Source organism: Pomacea canaliculata, linkage group LG10 (assembly GCF_003073045.1).
Source record: "Pomacea canaliculata isolate SZHN2017 linkage group LG10, ASM307304v1, whole genome shotgun sequence".
Taxonomy (NCBI): domain Eukaryota; kingdom Metazoa; phylum Mollusca; class Gastropoda; order Architaenioglossa; family Ampullariidae; genus Pomacea; species Pomacea canaliculata.
In genome coordinates, this window is record NC_037599.1 from 3,099,058 (window position 1) to 3,119,511 (window position 20,454).

Here is a 20,454-nt window from a genome sequence, read left to right on the forward strand (position 1 = left end):
AGGCTACAAATTTGCTGTGCTGATCTTTGGTGATAGACCACGTACTTTATAAAATTGTGGATTACATTTTAAATTGGAATTTAGAAATTGAATGTTTTTCATCCTTTGCATCACAATACATAAAACATGCACTCAAACAATTTCACATGTAAAACAAGTGGAGGTTTCTTGGTTTATTAGCTCAAAACATGAACATAATACGTTGGGCTAGTTGACTGATAAAGCAAACCTCAGTGTCTGCAACAGTGTCAGTTGTAACGAAACTTGATCGTTGCCCTCCCATCGCCTCACACAATGCTCCCCAACCAAAACCTTCCTGAGCTTGCCACAAATCTTTGACCCCAGATCTGCCTCCACCAGGTGCCCTAAAAATCACCATTTAAAATAGACCCTTTTATTTCATATCTGTGTGGCCACACATTTAGTCTACCATGTCCCCACAGCGAAAGGTGAAGGCCATTATTGGCTGATGCACCGGCATTACTGGTTAGGGGATGTTATGATGACTCTAAAGATGCACAGGTCGTGTTTCATCATTCCTCTCCTTTCATGAATGGAAATTATTACTATAAACTTTCATTTCTTGGAATCGACACATTTGAAAAAAATCTGTCCCCCTTTTCCCTACCGAAATGTAGTTGTCATGCTAATACCTTTTTTTTTAGCATACTTATAATTTAGAAGTGTTTCATACAGAAATGGGCAATGTATGGGGCTGCACGTTAATCTCAGATAATCTTGGTTGAACCTAAATTTTGAACATGCAAATGCCATTTTTTAAACATAGATCTCGGTGTTATCGTGATACAGTCTTCCAATATGTCCTCAGTCAAGGGACTGCACCAAGAACTGGGGCAGTCTTGCTCTATGACCCGAATTATTTCAACTTTGGCTGACAGGAAACAAATGCTACAGGTCAAATGTCATACAAATCATTAAGCAAAACTTGAAGAATTCATGATGGACAATTGTCTCACATGTATGCACACATAGATGTGTGTACACTACTCATCCACCACCACCACCTGGCAATCATGCACAGCAATGTGCTCCATTCATGCATGGACAAAGCAAACAGAAAAATTAGTAGTAAGATAAACTAGACGGACTGAATGTTTCAGTGCAAGGAATAGGGTCAATTTTAAAAAAAAATCTGGCACATCTGCCTCCAGACATATTCACATGAATTACAATTTGTCTTCAGTAAGCACAGCATTCGTGCTGAGTGTCAAAGCTAAGAAGGCCATGGTTCCATGTCACCTCTATGAGAGATGAGGGACTGTTTACTGTCTGCAGAAATGGTTGCATAGAGCTTTTTTTCCCCAAAAGACATTTTCACGTCACCTGATGTAACTAGTGATGGGTTAAAGTTTGGGGAAACATAAGTCCCCTTTTTCCTGGATTTCTTGTTTATCAACCGCCAAGGATGGGGTTGTATTTGTTTCATAAATATATGCAAAAATGTACACCAGCTTTCTGCTCACAGTGGCAACAACAAAACAACATAGTGTAAATAGCTTAATATCAAACCATCCATTATCACATTTCAAAACTGGCAAGCATCAGATAGCACTTTAACTTCCCTTAATGAACTGGCTTCACATGCATGTGACAAGGTCAAGAGAGTGCTGATGGGCGAGTGCAGTTCTTGCATAACCACTACTTAGCAACTTGTCTGCCCATGGCTGTCAAAGCACAGGATGTAGAGGAGTTAAAAGCATTCAGCTGGCAGGGGCCTGGAACATCAGTAGGCGGCTGCCTGTGGTGCTTATAGGAAGAAAATGAGAGTTGCCATACTGCTGATGTGTCACATTAAGTTTCCTTATTTTAGATGGATTTTTTTCCCCCTATATGCTTGAGTCAATAAGGAACATTGGAGGTAGGTTTTTAAGAACAGTCTCAGTACCTTACAGGCTGTTCTTTGATTGGCATGACCTGATCCAAAGATGGAATTATACTGAAGAAATGTTAATTTAAAAACAAATGTAACAAAATTTAAAAAAAAACCATAACAGCACAGCAAAGTTCATCCCAAAGAAAAAAGTGTGTGATGCAAGATCTAAAAATAAGAAATAGAGAAGAGGCAAGTCTTAGAGTAATACTTTCCCCTGACTTGATGCCATTCCCTAGCACACCTTGCTAGGGGACAAGGTCGAGTAAACTACATCATCACAGTCTCAATCCTTCACCTCCAGCGCATCAGATTCATACCCAATCCTAGATCACACCCAACCCCGAAATCCCATCTGCTGTATACGTCCACATGCCACCTCACCATCCCTCCCTCTCTCCGACCCCAAACCCATGACATTGCTTGGCAAATAAATTAAACAGCTATGTATACAAATCAAACATATTTACATACATAAATCTGTACACTTCTGTGGGTCAATTTTGTACACAAGGTGTCAAAAGTTTCTGCTGACATGAAAACAAAACTTGGTCATGTTCCTAAAAGATAAAGAGGGCAAGACTATCCACATACCAAGCATATCTCATCAAAATTCACCATCTGACACATCTGTGACTGTAAGAGAGGAAAAGAACCACTAACTCAAAGGAAGACTTTCTGATCTTGGATACATCATTGATAAATCACTTACATAATAATTATTGAATCCACAGCATTATTGATAGTTAATAAGACTCACAAGTTGCAACACTCAAGAATAATACTGTTGAAAAAACAAATGCTGTACACTGGTTAACATGACACCACTCACATACAAAGACGTGAGCAACTGGACAAACATGCTACATTCTCATGCACAGGAAAGGCCCCACTCTCAACCCAAGGTCAGTGCATAGTTTAAAAGGGTGAAAGGGCCCAAAAGATAAAACAATTTGATCTTTTTTCCCATCATAGTACTCATCTGGAAGAGTTTAAAACAAGTACAGCTATAAAAAGCCTATAACAGTATGCTGCAGTTTCCAGAGAACAAAGACAGGCATGTGACTACAACATGCAAGCCCCCACACCACTCACAATAGACAAGCTGTCCTGTAACAAAAAAATGAAGCAAGGGCAGACAGGCAAGATGGCTTAATATAAATTTACAATTTTTCTTCTGTTGTCTCTACCTCCCTTTCACACACATACCACCTACATGCAAATATACACATTCTATCACACCCAGGTCAGAGGTCAGTGGAGCTAGACAACATAAAAAGAGCAGTGCACTGCAAGAAAAGTTTCAGCAACAGAACCCACCATTGTTCTGGGACTGACAGGTTTGCCCATGAGGCAATGAGCAAGTGGTGTTGAACACAGCACTTCCTCGACGAAAGCGAAACTTGGAATCCTGTCTTCCCAACCAATCATGATACCTTTATATATCCGGTCGACACCAGCACTTTTTAACATAACACCAGTTTCTGAAAGTCATCTGGCTTGTTCCACGTTCATATTCTTGGGTCATATCCACCTTTGGTTTATAACAGTGTTATTTGAGTGTCTATAAAATAACTCTACAATTTTAAAATTTAAAAAAGAAAATTAAGATATGCCACACACTTTAAAAGTGATACCAACCATAAAGAATGGTAGGATAATGTTATTTGTCTATGCTGGTGCCCACACCTCTTCTAGAGCATGAAAGAAGAAACTGTAATTCAACTCTCATTAAAAACTGAAACATGAATTTACTAAAGAAAAAATAAACTTCATGTTTCGATCACGGTGATCTAAAAGTAAACAGAAAATAATATTTGTCTTTGTTCAACATTTTCACTAATTACTTGATGAACAAAACCCAAGTCTGCAACATACAGATGTCTTCTAAATAAACGATTTTTCATTATTCTGTTTTGCAGCAGCTCTTTTACACTGAGGTAAATTTTATGCCAGTGATGGCTTTCATTGTCAAAAGTTAAATTTTGAAATCCAGCTCCCATCAAATCTCCTTGGGTGGGGGCGAAACATCATTAGATACCTTTAAAAGTATCACAGCTATGGATTGAAAATCTCTCAGCACCTTGTATCAATCATACAAGATGATAATAAATACTTGTTCCTTCATGGATTACAAACAGTTCATGTCATAAACATCACCTGGATGGAATACATATTTGACAGTAAATGCTCAGTGCCAACTGTCCAAAACAACCAGAGATAGTGACACCTCTGACGCTGTAAACAAAGTACAATGATGATCTACAATGCACTATCTTAACAATAAAGGCTACAGTCGGATTCCCAGTTCCACAATGTGTCTGTAGAAGCCAGTATTTGGAATAATAAATGAACAGGGAAGTCTTTAAAAAAAACATTACCTGTGCTTGTTATCATTTCGTTCATTCACAGCTTCCAATCCGATTTAAATCAGCTTGGACAACTTGTGCATACAACTAGAACCTCTTTAAAAAAACAAACAGATGAACATGCAAACTATGAAGTACATTGTTTGCCATCAACATTGAACTTGAGAGAACAAGTGTTGCAGTGTTCAGACATTGATGTCTCAATCAGCATGAATGGATGGACGAATACCTTAAGACAGCAAGAAATGTGAAGCAGGCACTGGAAACATGGAGGTAGAAATCCAACTGACCCACATGTCCAATCCTCGTCTCTGGGTGGACAAATGGAGAAACTAGTTAAGGTACAATATATGTACCTTGACATGGCCAGCAGATGTTGCCAGCATTTCACCTTATCACAAACATGAGTAGTAAGTGCTGCAAGGTGATAACAGTTCTTTGAAAAATGAGAAACAAGAAATTTACAAATAGAGACAAAAAAGAAAAGAAAAATATTCCATTTTAAAAAAATTTTTGGTACTTGCCCTACTGGTGTGAAGCATAGTGAAAAGAGATTAGCCTTCTTGTAAAGGCAGAAAATTAAGATTTTTTTTCATGAGTTCCTAATGCATGCATCAGTGCACCAAGGCTGCCAATATAACAAACATCTGCAAATAAGATCTTTGTAAAGAGAAAGAACTGCATCTACTTTGCATAGCCTCATTGAAAAAAAAATTCAGAGAAGTGGTTACAATACCCTCAGCCAATACACAACTGGTGACTGGCCGCAACACTCAGCCAACCTTTCACCGAGGGAACAAAACATCCTTCACATTGTTAAGTGCTAAGAAAAAACCTCTCTTGTTAACATTACCGAGTAACCCAGCAGATCCATCTCAGTTTTAAAAAAAAACTTGCTCCATCAAGCTCCTGCCTGGACTTAGCAAGATTATAAAGTTTCTTTGGTTTTATGGCTTGATCATTTGCTGACTAGTGTCCACAGGTGTTCTTGAGTGAATAATTGGTACCTTTGTGCACAGTCAAACCTTGTTAGTTCACAACCACACTACTACTCCCACCCTCCACCCCACATATTAGCTCACCATCCTGTCTCTTAAGAAGTTTTCTGCCATGTCATTTACCTAGTTCTCATTTTTGTTTCTTGCCCTTGTAACAGCTTACAAAATGGTGGAAAGTGCTAATCTGAAAGCTCAACAAATATTGGTGGTCAACATTTCACTCAACAAGCCTGGTCTTAGTCTTCTAGTCATGAACTGGCTGCTACTTCTACTGGTCACCAGACTTATTGGGACTACGCATTAGTAATTCCTATGCAAACGACATCTGAGCACAACCACTAGGTGGTACTAATCTGTGCTTAAGATTAAATCATTTTATGATATTTACCGCATTAAATGATCTTTTACGTGGGTTTTTGAAAAATCAGCTATCTGATTCAACAGCACCTTAAACTATTTTATGGGATCAGTGTGCTATACAAGCCTCCTATCATTAGCATTGTCCTTTGATTTCCTTACCTGTGAACCAGCAGTGCATCTCACCTAGATGCATATCTACGGATCAAATCCACTGTACAATGTCAAATTATATTGATATTGATGTGCTTTAGGGTTATATTACAGTTGCGATAAACATTATATTAAAGGAAAAAACAGATATGGTTAACAGTATGGTGATATGTTGAGTACCTAGATTTTGTCAGCTTGCCAACGTGTTTACAAATTTTGGGGCCAGACCACTGGTGATAATTCAAACAAGGTTTGACTATAAAGAGCACTTACATTCTCAGTTGCTGTCAGTGTCATGACAGTACATCAATGTATCTATCCACACTTTAAGATGTAACTAGAGTCCATGTGTGGGTCATCTATCTCTCAAAGAGTGGACTTTGGGAAGATATCTTCCACATGGGACTATTTTAACAGCACTGAAACTTGTTCAAATCATTTATGACTCAACAGTCACAAATGCCAGCTCAAGCCAGTGAGCATAAATGTAAACTACTCTCCTTCTGTGGATCTGCTGATGACTCGACGCACATGCCCCAGGCACCCAGCTTCCAGTTTCCTTTCCCCTCAGTGAAAAGCTGTTCTCAACATAAATCCTCAAAAGGAAGTACCAAGTTGCTTATGCGTTGCCAAGATCCAAAAGGGCAAGTTAAAAACATTTGCATAGTTCTGTATGTTACAACAACTAATACTTTAAACTCCTCACCAACAGCATGCTGCTGCTCTGTCACTGTAAGGACAGGCTCTTGCCACAGAACATGGATATAAAAAGACAGCCAGTGGGTCTGACAACATGCATGATCACATGAGATTCTTTGCATACTTTAACAAGTGTTGAAGTCACAAACCACAGTGACATACAGGGTGACTTCTTGCAAGAAACTTCCAGTTAATGGTGGTAAAATTATCTGCACGTTTTAGATAAAGCTCAAGACTGTACAAGGAAACCTGGAAAAATGACAGCAACTGAGGCAAAGGGCATCACAACAGTTATAACCTGATTTTTCCTCAGAACTAAAAGCCAAAACATTTCATTTGACCACATATAGAATAACGTCCACCAACTGAAAAACAAATACGGATTCACAAGTCATGCTAAAGGGCATGGCAATCTATAAACTGCGCTAATAATGCCTGTTGGAAGAAAAGAAAGGGATAGCCTTTTGATCAACAGTACACTAACAACAGTGCTGTAAGCAGCACTAATAATCACATCCTTTGCTTCAACTGCAGGCAGCTCTTGGAAACACTTGCTAGATCCTAAATTTCTGCATTTTTAAACCTCACTTCCTGATGAACAAACAAGAACTGCATTAGCTGCCCTTACTGAGGTTAGATGACAAGAAACAGCAAGCTTTCAGCACTTTGCAAGCTGTAAGAATACTTCTTTAGGACAGTGAATTTTCACGGCCATTCTCAAAACATTTTTATCACACACTGCTATCTGGTGACCATCTAGCCGACTGTTACTAATCTGGATGTTCCCATTTTCCAGCAAGACCCTCAAGGAAGGGGCCACATCAACTGACACACCAACTGACAATGATACACAAGCTGATTGCAACATGCAAACTGACACAAAATACACATTATAAAAGCCCGACAGATAAAAAAACCACCAAGCGCACACTGTCACAGACATGACTGGCCACTGGGTATTCCAACCCACTCTTAGCATACTTGTTTCGACGAAAAATAGTCCAGTGCTCCCAGGTTACAACAGGAAGATATTACAGATCACCGATTCTTTGGTCTTTCTCTTCTGATACTAGGTCCAGAATTTATACAGAATTTTAATAAACGTATTTTACATGATTTTACCACATCTAGCACGGGGGTTAAGTGGGGTGTCTCCCTAATAGTTACAGAAGTTACCATCACACCAGTCATATATGTGTTAGCATCATGCATTGCTGGTTTTATTTTTAGATCAAATATTATTCTTAACAGAGGACAAGGGATTAGTGATATAGATGCACTATGTGAAACATATCCCAAGCAAGAATATTCTCTAGTATCTCAAGAATTATATAGATGACATACTCTACGGATATTGCACTTTTTCGTGATGAACTACTAACACACTTGTATCAAAAAACAACAACAGTGAAAATACCTATTATACGTCACATAATGTACTGCTAAGCACCTCATCCTCAAAAGACCTGTGACCTTAGTAAATTTTTCATCTATTTTTTTGCTCTTAAAATTTCTTCAATTAATGTTCCTACCAAATCGCACAAAGTCAGCAGAAGCTCATAAAATCTTCATTGCAGCTCTTTCTCAAAAACTCCTCAAAGACATCAGACAAAATATTTCTCATACAAAAGATCTCCATTTGTTGATAAAGCCCAAAAGGAGGATGTTACTTCCAAAGAAACTGGAAAGTCAGATGGTAGCCATATTTGAGAAGGACAAAGTAACAGAAGAAAGCATATCTTCCTCAGAAGTTCAGAGAGGGAAATTGTCCAATTACAAACACATTTGAAAAAAAAAACCCCAAACAGTTCATAAATTTTTTTAAAATGTAAAGAGACAACACAACCCACACTAATGCACCTTCTTTCACATGGTCTACAGCTTACTGGGTTCTGAGCTTAACCATGCAGAAATTACACCCTTGCCATGATTTTTGCTTATTTTCAGAATCCCCCAAAAATTAAAAATTCCAGAGAGAATGCCTGTAACTTCCCTTCTGTTCTTTGGCTCAGTACAATTTGTTTCTAGACCTTCCCCTCTACAAATTAGTGAGCCATATTGGATCTTGTTCTAAACCAAAAAAGACAGCACATTTGTTGAGCGAATGTATCAATAAACACAGATACTAAATAAAGCTTTCACATAAACACTTGCAATAAAGTATGTGAGAATGAGGAGAGAAGACTTCAAAGTGTCTAAGTAACAGGACACAAAGGAACTGGATGCAGCCTAGTAACAGCTTTCTTTCTCCATACCCCTCCCTATGGTAGGACAGCCACTAGGATCCTGGAGACTGATACAAACATGATAGCCACTAGGATCCTGGAGAGGGATACAAACGTTAGAAATGGAAAACTGCTGCTGCAGTGGATACAAAGCAACTAGATTAAGCCACAAGACCACACAGTTGTCAAATTTCATTACAAGAAATGATTCTACGATAAAGGTTGGGGGTTGGAGGAGGGAGGCAGTTAAGGGAGGAAGAAAGGGAAGAAACAATATAACCTGGATTAAGGGTTAGCCATGACTTCAAGGGAAAAAGGAATCCACCAGTACAATTAAAAAATTATTTGATATCGTCGTAAAACACAACTGTCACCATCATTATCATCATCACTACTATTGAAATACACGATGATAACAAGGAGCTCTGTATCATATCACACAAACTGAAAAAATAGTAGGAATAAAATTAACAGGAGTCCAAGTAAAAAAAAAACATTCTGTCTGGCACCCCACTGTGAGGTGCAGATACAGTGTTTGTAATAAGACTTGTATCACAGCCAAGCAAAGCACTAGGTGGAGCCAGTGTCTCTCTCCATCTACAGTAGGGTGTATGACGAAACACCCGAGGTATCTGTTGTCCTGCTGAAGCCTCACAGCATCAGGTGGTGCCTTGAGACTGGGTGTGCGGTTTGGGTGAGTTGCCACTTGGTGGGAGGGGGCTGGCATGGGGGTGGGCGGTGGGAGGTGGGCCGTGTGAGGACGCTGGTGACACAGTCTGACTTGTGTGGCTAGAGTGGCCTCCGTTCCCATTTCCCGAGTCCATTCCTTCAGCACTTTGCACTGCCGAGAAGTAACGCTCTGAAAATCAAACAAATTAAAGTCGATACCATGCATGAAGATGGCTACAACAATCATAAAGCGTTTTGTAACACGATCCTGCAAAATTCTAGTCAGTCTGAGTGAAACATGTCAAACAGTATATACAACAATATAGCTGTCGCACTATCATCATTACCACAACACACAGCTCTGTATCATCATTAGACAAACTGAAAACAAGTTACATGACATGACAGATTTCAGTCTGCCTAACAAAGAACTAACTCCTAACTGTGTGTTAAATGTCTGTATATGTATGCCTGCCCTTGTGACCGAAGACAGATTTCTGTCCTGGGTCTCCTGGACAGACAATAAAGTCTGTTTTGATTTTGATTTTGATTTTGAAGAAGTCTCACCTATAAAACTGTCTTTTGTGAAGCAAATTGTAACAATAAATGTCCACATATATGCAACAAAAATCTATTTTTGCAATTAAAAAAAGTAACATTTATTTCTGAAAAATTATGCAAAACCAGGCAAAACTTACAATTAATTACAATCTACAAAGAGTAAAGAAAAAGCAGCTTATACAGTTGCCAAGTATGCCTCACCCTCAGACAAGAGTGCCTCGTCTGGATTCACGGTTGGCATGATGTTAGCCAGCATGCTGTAGTCCACATTTTCATCCAGTGGGATGAAAGGCGTGGTCCACCGTGGAATGGGTGTGGAGCGGGGAGTGGTGCGTGGTGTTGCCATTGGCGATGCTATCAAGCTCAGCGTGGTAGGGGAGATAACTCCACTGATGGCATTCACAGGACTAAGACTGGGGTAAGTAAAGACCTGCAGAAAGAGTTGCGGAGACTTTGGCAATGGACTTTATCCACAAAGCATAAGGTTCTTCAAACGGGCCCACAAAAAAAAAAAGTTAATCCCTCCAAGACAGATTCTGCCTCCTAGTAACATGGGTGGGAGCCAGAAATTTTCCTGGGACTGAAGATTTTTCAAGAGCCATGCAGTACTAGAGCATATGCATATAACGTTATATGACACATGGTTGCATACGCGTTTCACGTTTTCACATACATAACACACATAAGTCATACAATGTCTTTAGTAGTTAACAATGACAAATGTCCAACTTTATTAACCCTAATGGGCAATTATAACTTGGGAAGTGTGTTCTGTTACAAAAGTTTTAAAAAAACTGCTAGTTACAATATTAGGCGAGTGGTGCATTATAAGAACGTGCATTCTTACATATAAAACATTCTTAAGGTACACCTATATCACACACCCATGCACACATACAACTGACAATTAATCTATAATCTATGGTTGAGCATGTGGACTGCAGAGGTTGTAAACCATTTCAAGTCCCTATTGCTTTTGCATATAGACATAGTATGTTTGCCTGCCTGAACTCAATATAACAAATTCTCCTGCTAGGACATATTCTGGTATGGACAAAATGCTGTAAACTTTTCTGACAATTTGCTGATCATAAAAAGGAATCCAAATTTCTGTGCTTAACACCAATTACCTTAGAAAAATATGGACAGTATGGTTCAAACTGTTCATATCATGAACAGAAAACTGTAAAACCAGCATATGAAGGAAAAAAGTGAAAGACTTTCAATGAATGACTGATAAAAACAGCTGAATGTTGCTGTGCTGACTGAAAAACTATTCAGCTATTGAAGGTACACATGCTGATCATGTTTACATCCCATTTTAGCCTGCAATCAAAAACAGAGCCTACGTACCTGAAGGAGTTTACTGTCTCAACAGGTACACGATAAAACAAAATTTTATTTTCCTAAAGTCTATGCCTATCTCTTCTGTCTTGTCTACATTTAATTTTGATAAGGCAAATAAAAACAAGTAAAAAATCCAATACCCACCAAAACCTAACACTTCTTATTTTTTTAAAAATCCAGTGATTGATGTTTGCATTGGTCTCCCTGACATTCTGGGAGCAGACTTTTCGGGGTATTTGTCAAAATGTCAATTTGTCCAGTTACTATGTTGGCAGGCTGTGTGGTTTCTGTTGGTCTCTTAGCTGTCTGTGTTGATGGCTCAGTTGCTGGATGAGGTAACTGCTGCTTCTTAGTCGGCTGGAAGCTGATGCAGTCCTCCAACTTCCTTTTTTGGACAGCATTCTGGCAAACAGTGTCCTGTTTTTTTTTTTTTTTTTTTTTAGCCAGATGAGCCTCTCTTTCCAAATGCACTGTATATGATGCATGTGCAGAAATCACATTTTTTTATCATTTGGTCACTGGGGACCATCTGTATGGCTCTCAGTCCTCTGGCCTTAAATCATACTTAATAAACCCAATGGCTTCAACATTTTAGGTGTAAGGTTGGTTCTGTCTTTTTCAACAATGTCATCCATAATATTAAAGGTTCCCGCTGCCCGGCATTTTATTCGCTTCCAGTAATCGTTTTCTTTGAGTACGGATCAGTGACTAAACTTATGTCGGGGACGATACGAACATCGCCAGTGAAAAGACAGATAAAGGTGGAAACACTGAAAGGACTTTTAATTGTGAAGTGCAACTTTGACAGCGAATATTCACGAAATCCTTGTGAAAAATGTATGACACAATCTTGCAATGACTGAAACTTTACAAGGAGATTCACGGTCCATGAAGTACGGTTTGGGAGCAACAGCCTCGCAAAATGACAAAGGTGCCGGACCATTATTAGCACGATAATTTATACAGCGCCTCACCTGCACGTCCGCAAAGTTGGCTGAGCGGGAGATAAGGCAGGAATATTTTAATTTAAATTTTAAACACCGGTTTTCTATTTAAAATGGAATACTGTAGTGGCGTGGACAGATCTGCCGTTGAAAGCATCACTACTCGGCAAAAGTCAGAGGAAAGTTCCCCCACAGCGTTCTTTGTCGGTGACGTCATCATCATCGGCACGCGTCCCGCTTTCGCCCCCGAAACGTCTGGTCACCTAACCCGAGGTCATCTTTCTGACTTATTGCTACATGTAGCTGTGTTAAACAAGTTGTGACAAAAAAATTGACGTTCAGAAAACACTTCTAAGTTCTAATTAAGCAAATTATTGAACCCATGTCTTCACGTTAAACCCGACGATAACAACAAGCAGTTTATTAAGTTATCGTCACCATATTATTTTGCTTTAAGAAAAAACCGGTACTGTCACAGACGGTGGGAAAGGTTACAAACAATTAAAACACTAAATTCGTGCGTTATTTCGCGAAATTAATCCAACCTATCTAACTGTATATAAATCAGTGCTTCCGGCATCATATCAATAGGATGTTGATACACGTACTCCATGACCCCGGCCCCGCGCGGATGGTCGGCCCTAGGCCCCGCGTGGTCCTAACGCCGCCTCTGCCTATTACCACTAGCGTATGGTATCGTTCACGATACGAGAAATTTTCGCTTTTTTATTCATAGTCCCTGGTCCTTTGTAATCAGTGAAAATTTTGAATTTTACTTTCCGTCCCAGTTCCGTCCTGAGATTTTTTCTCAGGACGGAAATCCGTCCCCCGGACGGAGAACTCCCATCCCTGTAGTAAGTTAATGCCAAAGCAAACCTCAGGGTCTGATTAACAGTGTTTTTAAAGCCATTAGTGAAAAGTACATACTCAATTCAAGATTCCTTGTAACCTTAAAAAAGCTGTTGAAAAACACAATGGATCAACAATCCTTTCCACTCTTTCAGAACTATGTAGGGCATTTATCTGTTGCTGATCACAGAAAATGGGTGGGAAGAGGGTGGGAGAACTTTTTTTTAAACTCCTGCTTGCATTTTACAAAAAGCTCACACCTTCTTGAATGGTTTATTCAAAATGAGACCACACACCACGAAACTTGCTGTGTGCCTTTATAGCGCACTCACCTGATGACCCTGTGGGTGTATATGGGAGAAAGCATGCTCAGGGCGAGACGACAGGACGGTGAATGGACTAGACACAACGCCACGACTTGGGGGAGGAGTGGAGGGAGAGCTTGTCAGCCCCCCACCCTGTGTGCTGCCACTCACTGAGCTGTTTGAGGCTGAAACAAAATATGTCACTAGACCTTCAGACTTCACCAACAGTGCAGCAAACCCAATGTATACAATTATATCCGTACAGTCTGCAGCAGTCTGTTGTTGCAATAAAAGCTCTCTTCCCTCAACCACTAGCCCTGAGGGGAGTACCAGTAGTACAAGTATATGTGGTGTCAATATCCTCTAAACGTGTGTCTGTCCTCTGTCCTATACACATTAGGAACAATTTTCAGTCTTCTTTCTTTAACATCTGAACTACAACTTTTTTTAAAATCTACTAAAATTAGAAGCGTGCACTACATGTTTCATGGTTCTGGTACTGTTAAATTATCTAACACAATCATAACCCAACATAAAAAGCTCAACATTCAGGGCCAATTTCAAGAACAAGGCTAACAACATATCTTGTCATCATAGCTAGCTGATTAAGTATACTAGGTAAGCGAAATCGCTCTACAAGTATAGATAGAGTAGGGCTTATGGTGGATACAATACTACAGGAGGAAAATGTTTTAGTTAAGTACCTGATGTAGAGGTTGGCATGTTTGCCGAAGAAACAACAGTGCTCTGACCATCTGAGGTTCGATGAATGGCCACAGGTCGTGCCAAATTTGGTGGGGGTGGAGGTGGGGGAGGCAGCATACCCGGAGAGAAGAACTGCGATAACTTTGTTGGGCTCTTCAGTGGAGGTGAGGATTGCCCAGATTGGTGCTAAAGAACACACCAGACATCATTGTACAGAACAAAAGAATATACTTGTTTTCATGACTGTTTCAAAAAATCTTTTCCATATGCCGTATATTTATTTTTATTTAAATAAATTTCAAACGCATCTCCTTTAAAATAATATATTTTACAATGCTTCTCTTACTATGTAAATGGAACATGATAGATAAACAAACTAGAATCAGCATCTCTAATTCTCAGAAGTATGTTATGTACAGTTCTTGACTAACAACATACACTAAAGACCCAAGCCATGATGAAAATACAAAATTACTTGATGAACAAAGCCACAAACAGATGAATCTGTTACAAAGTTGAAGTACTTGATGAACAAGGCTACAAATATCAATCTGTTAGTGAAATTACTTGATAAAGAAAGCTACAACCTGTTACATAGTGAAAGTACTTGTGAACAAAGCTACAAACAGATGAATCTGTTACAAAGTGAAAGTACTTGATTTTGAGTGCTCTGGGCCTCTTGACATACGAGAGTGACGAAGTCAGTAAAAGTGTCGGGGCCCTGGGGATTGTCACTGTATTTCATAGATCCATGATGTGGCCCACCTCCAGGGTTACTCCCTATGCCCAGAGACTGTGACATGGCTGAAAATAGCAAGCAGCAAAATTGATTGCCACATCTAACAGGCTGTCATACATGAGAACTCACTTTTAAGTCTACAAGCTACCTCACCCACCTATAATTAATCTTGCACACTTTTGTCACGTAAATGCATAAAGCAGCATTATAGGTGGCTCAAACAAGTACACTAAGAATCCCAGAAGAGTGCTTTACTTCCAGCTCAAGCTGTGCTTCTAAATCCACCAAGACATGGATGAGGTTGATAAAATAAAAAATGCAGGGAGGATACAAAGCGCATCAATCTAAATGAGCACAAAATAAAAAGAAGGAAAATGACAAGAAGAGGTGATGCTCTGCATAAACCTTTAACAGCTATTTACTCAACAACCCGTCCATGTAATGTCACAATTGAAAAGCCACATGAAGTCTTGCAAGTTCAGTTATTGTTTTGCCTCAACAACACAAGGCAAATGATCAGAACTAAAATATGTAACAAAAAGCAAAAATAGAAGCACAGATCTGGCACCACTTTACAACAGAAGCAACAAATCAACAGCAAGAACTCAAAAAAGTGTGTCCAGGGAACGTATCAGTTTGTTTTTTCTGAAGGCAATTACAAGTAGATGATACATGCTTCAATTTTCCCTGGGAAAGCATTTTTTCTTTGAAGTCCTTTACATTCTACTTTGGTCAAGATTGATTTAGCCACAATGTCATACATAAGAAAGATAGCACATTTTATGACTTGTGAAAGTAAAATAAGATAATTATAATAGTAAATTTATTACTAGAAACATAATTTTGGCACAAAACACAACTCTTATCTTAAAAATGTGATTTGCTTCACTTTTCATTATATTCAGTGTGAAAAATTGTTGTGTATTATTGTCCGGTGCAAAAGTGTTCAAAACATATTTACAGCTATGTATAAAATTTGTAAACACTCATTGTTACTGAGCACATTGCCATTTACAGTATTGATATTAAACCGATAACTTTTAAGGCGAAAAATAATCCTGTATCCTCTTGAAAGATTGTTACATGCTTATTTTCATCACTGAAGCCTATTTAAGCATTTGAGTCTTGCCTTGGCTAATACACATTTGTTTGCCAACAGGAAATAGATTTTAAAGGGTATAGATAAATACTTCTGCACTGGAATAAAGCATGATCATCTTTCTTGTTAAAAACAAAATTCTGTAGGGGGAGCCAAAGAACAGCAACAAATATTGTTCAGCCTTCTGTAGTTAGGGTTATAGAAAGTCACAAATGTGTTAAACTTCATGTCTTCTTCTATTTTATAACCATCTGCATACATATAAAAACATGTTCAATAGAAGGAAATTGCAAAAAGCAATTGAAAATTGTTTTATTCCACCTGTGAAGTATTTGTGAACATAAAGACATTTTAAAATATTTTAGTTATTGGTTCCTACAGAATGCCTGACATTTAAAACTCAGGTCAGCAACAAGCACACAAATTTTATGAGCACGGCACAACAAATCTTTGAGATAACTGCCTAAGAGTACACGGTGAGCGTCTCTTTTTGTTGAAGAAGTCCCAAGTAGTAAATAATTAAAAATGACAATGACAATGAGAATGGTAATAAGAGAAGGCATGTCTGAGTATTGCAGTGATGAAACCAAGGACTTTTGAGTATTTTTGTTGCTCTGAGTTTTTTCTTGCTATAGGACTTAGCCTTGCTTTGCTTTTTCAAAAATAAATTCTATCTGCGTCTTTCGAACATTGAGAATGATGCACGTCTTCTGATGCTTGACTTAACACACAAAAAAGACCAAATCTCACTAGATATAAAATAACTAAAAAAATGAAATAAAACTCCTGAGTTGATGATTGTGAATGTACACAAAGCATAAGTAACAATAAAAGAAAGCAAGTCCAGGGACACTGCTGACAATACCATCATGTGATTCTTACCTTGCAACTGTGTATATCACATCAACAAAACACCAAAGAAGATACAATTCTCAGACAGCAATAGTGAACAGTGTCACCATTAAACAAAACAGCTGCTGAATGACGACAAATGCACCCTCATAAGAATACTGAAAGCTCACAGGAAGAGAAAGTGGCAGAAATTCATGGGTACCAAATGAAGCACATGGCAATGAAAAACAGGTGTGAGAAAAATGGAAGGTGCACCTGGGCTGACTTCAGGGGGTGTGGTCTGTGGCTGGGGGCGGGGTAGTATGGTTCCCAGGGTGTGGGAGATGAGGGGCTGGGGTGGGGATGTTGCTGTCTGAAGACTGCCACTGGAATCGCTGCTGCCATCTCCATGAGGGGCACTGCTTACTGGCACAAAGCCTGCAGAGCTGCCCTTTCCTTTTAGCTGGGTATGCAGGAGGGAGGACTGGAAGATGTGGGGGGTTGGGGACTGGGCCACACCTGTTAGGACATGACATGGCCAGGGTATGAGCATGAAGCATGAGGCATGAAACATGGTAATGAAATGAGCAAACATACAACAACTGTAAAATAGTCAAAAGGTGGTCTGAGCCACTAGGCATGAAAAAGAAAGAACTGAGAATAATGAAAAGTATAAAACATACACTAATCAAATTAAAACTCACAAAACATAAACAATGATATGATACATAACCTATAATTATCAATAAAAGAGAAAATGAAACAAATAACACATGAGAAACCGACTACAACAAAAAATGAAACTTGAACTAAGGGAAAAAAGATGTGAGACATTCCCCTTCACACATCATAGTGTTACAAAGACATAAGATGAAAACAGTGACAGTGATGGAGGACACAAGACAATCCTACCCTGTAAACAGATGCCATATGCACAGTGATCAAAGACACCAGACAAAGAAATAAATTATAATCAAAGATACAAGACAAGGAGAGGCATGGTGATCAAAGATACAAGTTAAGACAGCAAAGACATGAGAGACAGAGAGAAAAAGTAATCAAAGACACAAGACATGAGAAATTCACTACAAAAAACAACCAAACTTGAACTCAAGGAAAAAGAAAAACTGCTCAAAGACACAAGACAAGGAGAGATGAAGTGATATAAAATGCAAGATGAGCAAAGACAGTGACAAAGCATACAAGGACAGTGACAAATTATATATATACAAGATGACAGAAGACAGTGACAAATCATACCTACAAGATGAGGAAGGACAGTGACAAAATATATATGAACATACTGCAACAAAATATGCAAGATGGTGACAAAACATACAAGTAAGGACAGTGACTAATCATACCTACATCAGGAAAAACAGCAACAAACTAAGATAAGGAAGGACAACAACAAAACATGCAAGATGAGGATGAGGAAGGACAGTGACAAATCAAAACAGAAGATGAAGAGAGATGTTGACAAATCACGCAAGATGAAGAAAGACATCGAGACACAATTTAAGATGAGGACAGGCATAATTATACAGCCCTCACAGAAATTTAAATGTAAGTTTTTCACTAACTTCATTTGCTGATTGTTTTCCTATGAATCACCACTTATATGTACTTTGCCATCCCTAATGGCCGTAACTTTACTCTTGTCAGTGTTGGTCTTCATTCTACAGGGGAAAATAAGCCAAGTGGTTAGTGATTCAATGCCCGTTTAGCGCAGCAAGCTTCCTCTAGTCGACCCAGTTGGCAGGAAAGGGTACCTGACTCAACAGATGGTTGTGGAAGGTAAGGAAGCAAGGGAGAGGAGATGGGCACCATCCTCACATAAAGCTGGCCCCAAGAAATGTGAGGTCTCTAACACCTCACCCCACAACAACCTGAAAGGACTAGGAGATGATCTTTACTTGAACTATTTTACCATTCTACATAAATTCGATTGTCAGTCTGTTGGTAAGATCTTGCAGTTCTCTATTAATGCCTCATCAGGTTGATGATGTTTGCAAAACACAGGCTGCAAATTGGACTATGAAGTTGGGGTAATGACAATACTGAAGATGCCTCTTTATCAGGATGTGACAGTTAAAAATCTGTTCAACTGTCTTCCTGCCTGGTCTGAAGCCATGGTGCTGATGCGGTTCTATATTACTTTCAGCATGACTTTGCTTGTAGTTCTGACACTGTTTGCTTATTTCTTTGTGTGGAAGGAGTATGACTAGTAACTGTGTCCATGGTTTGGGCAATTCTGATTTCCAAATTCTTTGTTTGATCCCCACCTTGCTTGAGCAGCTCAACTTTGTCAATGGCAGGTGACAGAGTGCACACCACTCTTTCAACCTCTTCCTGAGCTTATAAATTGCATGGATAACCAGTGGAAGAACAAAAAGGCACCAATAAAAGAATTTACTAATTTTGAAACTGAAGAGATCCCTATTCCTCTGTCTTACAAAGGGGAATAAATTGACAGTAGTTAAAGAGCTGTCCCTGGCAACTCAGCACTAGACTACTAATCACCTCAGCTAACAGAAAGGAGAAAAAAGACACAAGACGTAAAATATCAAGTCACATGCTACATACTAAGAACACCTAAACATCATTACAATGTCATGTCTTTCAGGAGATATAGTTGAGATTAAAAAGCAGAACAAAATACAGCAGAGGACATAATGTATAAATGAACTGCACCTACTGAATGTCCATTTGTGCATAAACATACTGTAAATGTGTTGGTAATGAAGGAGATGATAAAGAAAAAAAAAAATGAAAAGGTCAGTGTCAAGTAGCAATGATGACAGTTATACTGATGACAATGATGATGATATAATTATTATGAAAATGACAATGATGAAAGGGATAGCAATGTCACTGAGAAAGAGTCATCACTTACTAACTGAAATAAATGTGTTCCAATCAAGTGAATGGAATGGTAAAACAATGGTATCCTGAAAAATGAATCATGTCTTCATTGCACTTTCAAGCCTCTAGCCTACAGACTACAGAAAGGAAGCTTTTCCCCCCTGAGTTAACATCCTCTGCAACTGGCAGGAAAACTCACTGTGATCCACATGGTCCCCCTGCCACTGATGGGCTGTCAGGCCTGCTGCAGACTTCGCAAAGTACCCGCTCAAATTCTCCCCTTCTTCACCAACACTCTCCACATCTTCCTCGGCTGACGAAATTGAGGACATAGTCGTGCGCTTGAGGCGCTTGTGGGGGTTGCCGGCTGGGCTGAGGGCACCAGGCTGGCCATTGGGTAGAGCAGGATGAAGGGAGACCATTGTGGGCTGGCCTGGATCTTGGGCATGAGGGCTGTAGCTGTAATAGCTGCTGGGACTGTCCAAGCGAGTCTGGGGCACCATGCCATGCGTGCCATTCTGTGGCATCATAATGGAGGCTGCAAACACAGTTTTTACAAATTAGATGTATAACTTTTCTGTTCCCTCAAACCCGCCTCCATCTCCAGCCAAAAAAAAAAAAAAAAGGTTTAAACATTAAACATTGTAGACTCATTATATGTTTCAAATTCATTAGGGAATTTTTCTATATACAAAATTAACTTGTTACTTATAAAAGAAAGTCTGTGCAGAGGATTAGGGGTGATGGAGGAGTGCAAAATTTGTGAAGTGTTCATTTAAAATCAGCAGCTGAGTCATGGATAGCAAACACATGAAAAGGTGAGGAAGGGAGAAATAACCTTTAGATTT

General features: G+C 39.1%; 1 protein-coding gene across 7 annotated transcripts in view; it reads right to left on the reverse strand.

Annotated features, from left to right (window-relative positions):
• Positions 1–158: 158 nt before the first annotated feature.
• LOC112574277 (nuclear factor 1 X-type-like) overlaps positions 159–20,454 on the reverse strand; it is a 96,052-nt gene continuing 75,756 nt past the window's right edge. For 4 of the 7 annotated variants that reach the window (XM_025255247.1, XM_025255244.1, XM_025255248.1 and 1 more), the window contains 7 exons: positions 19,806–20,144; positions 17,018–17,260; positions 14,728–14,876; positions 14,072–14,258; positions 13,395–13,552; positions 10,124–10,352; positions 159–9,551 (listed from right to left, as the gene is read on the reverse strand). In XM_025255247.1, the coding sequence (XP_025111032.1) occupies positions 9,352–9,551; positions 10,124–10,352; positions 13,395–13,552; positions 14,072–14,258; positions 14,728–14,876; positions 17,018–17,260; positions 19,806–20,144 (1,505 nt within the window). In that variant the 3' untranslated portion in view covers positions 159–9,351. The remainder of the gene's footprint in view (positions 9,552–10,123; positions 10,353–13,394; positions 13,553–14,071; positions 14,259–14,727; positions 14,877–17,017; positions 17,261–19,805; positions 20,145–20,454) is intronic. The other 3 variants (XM_025255245.1, XM_025255250.1, XM_025255249.1) reach the window with 3 other exon arrangements.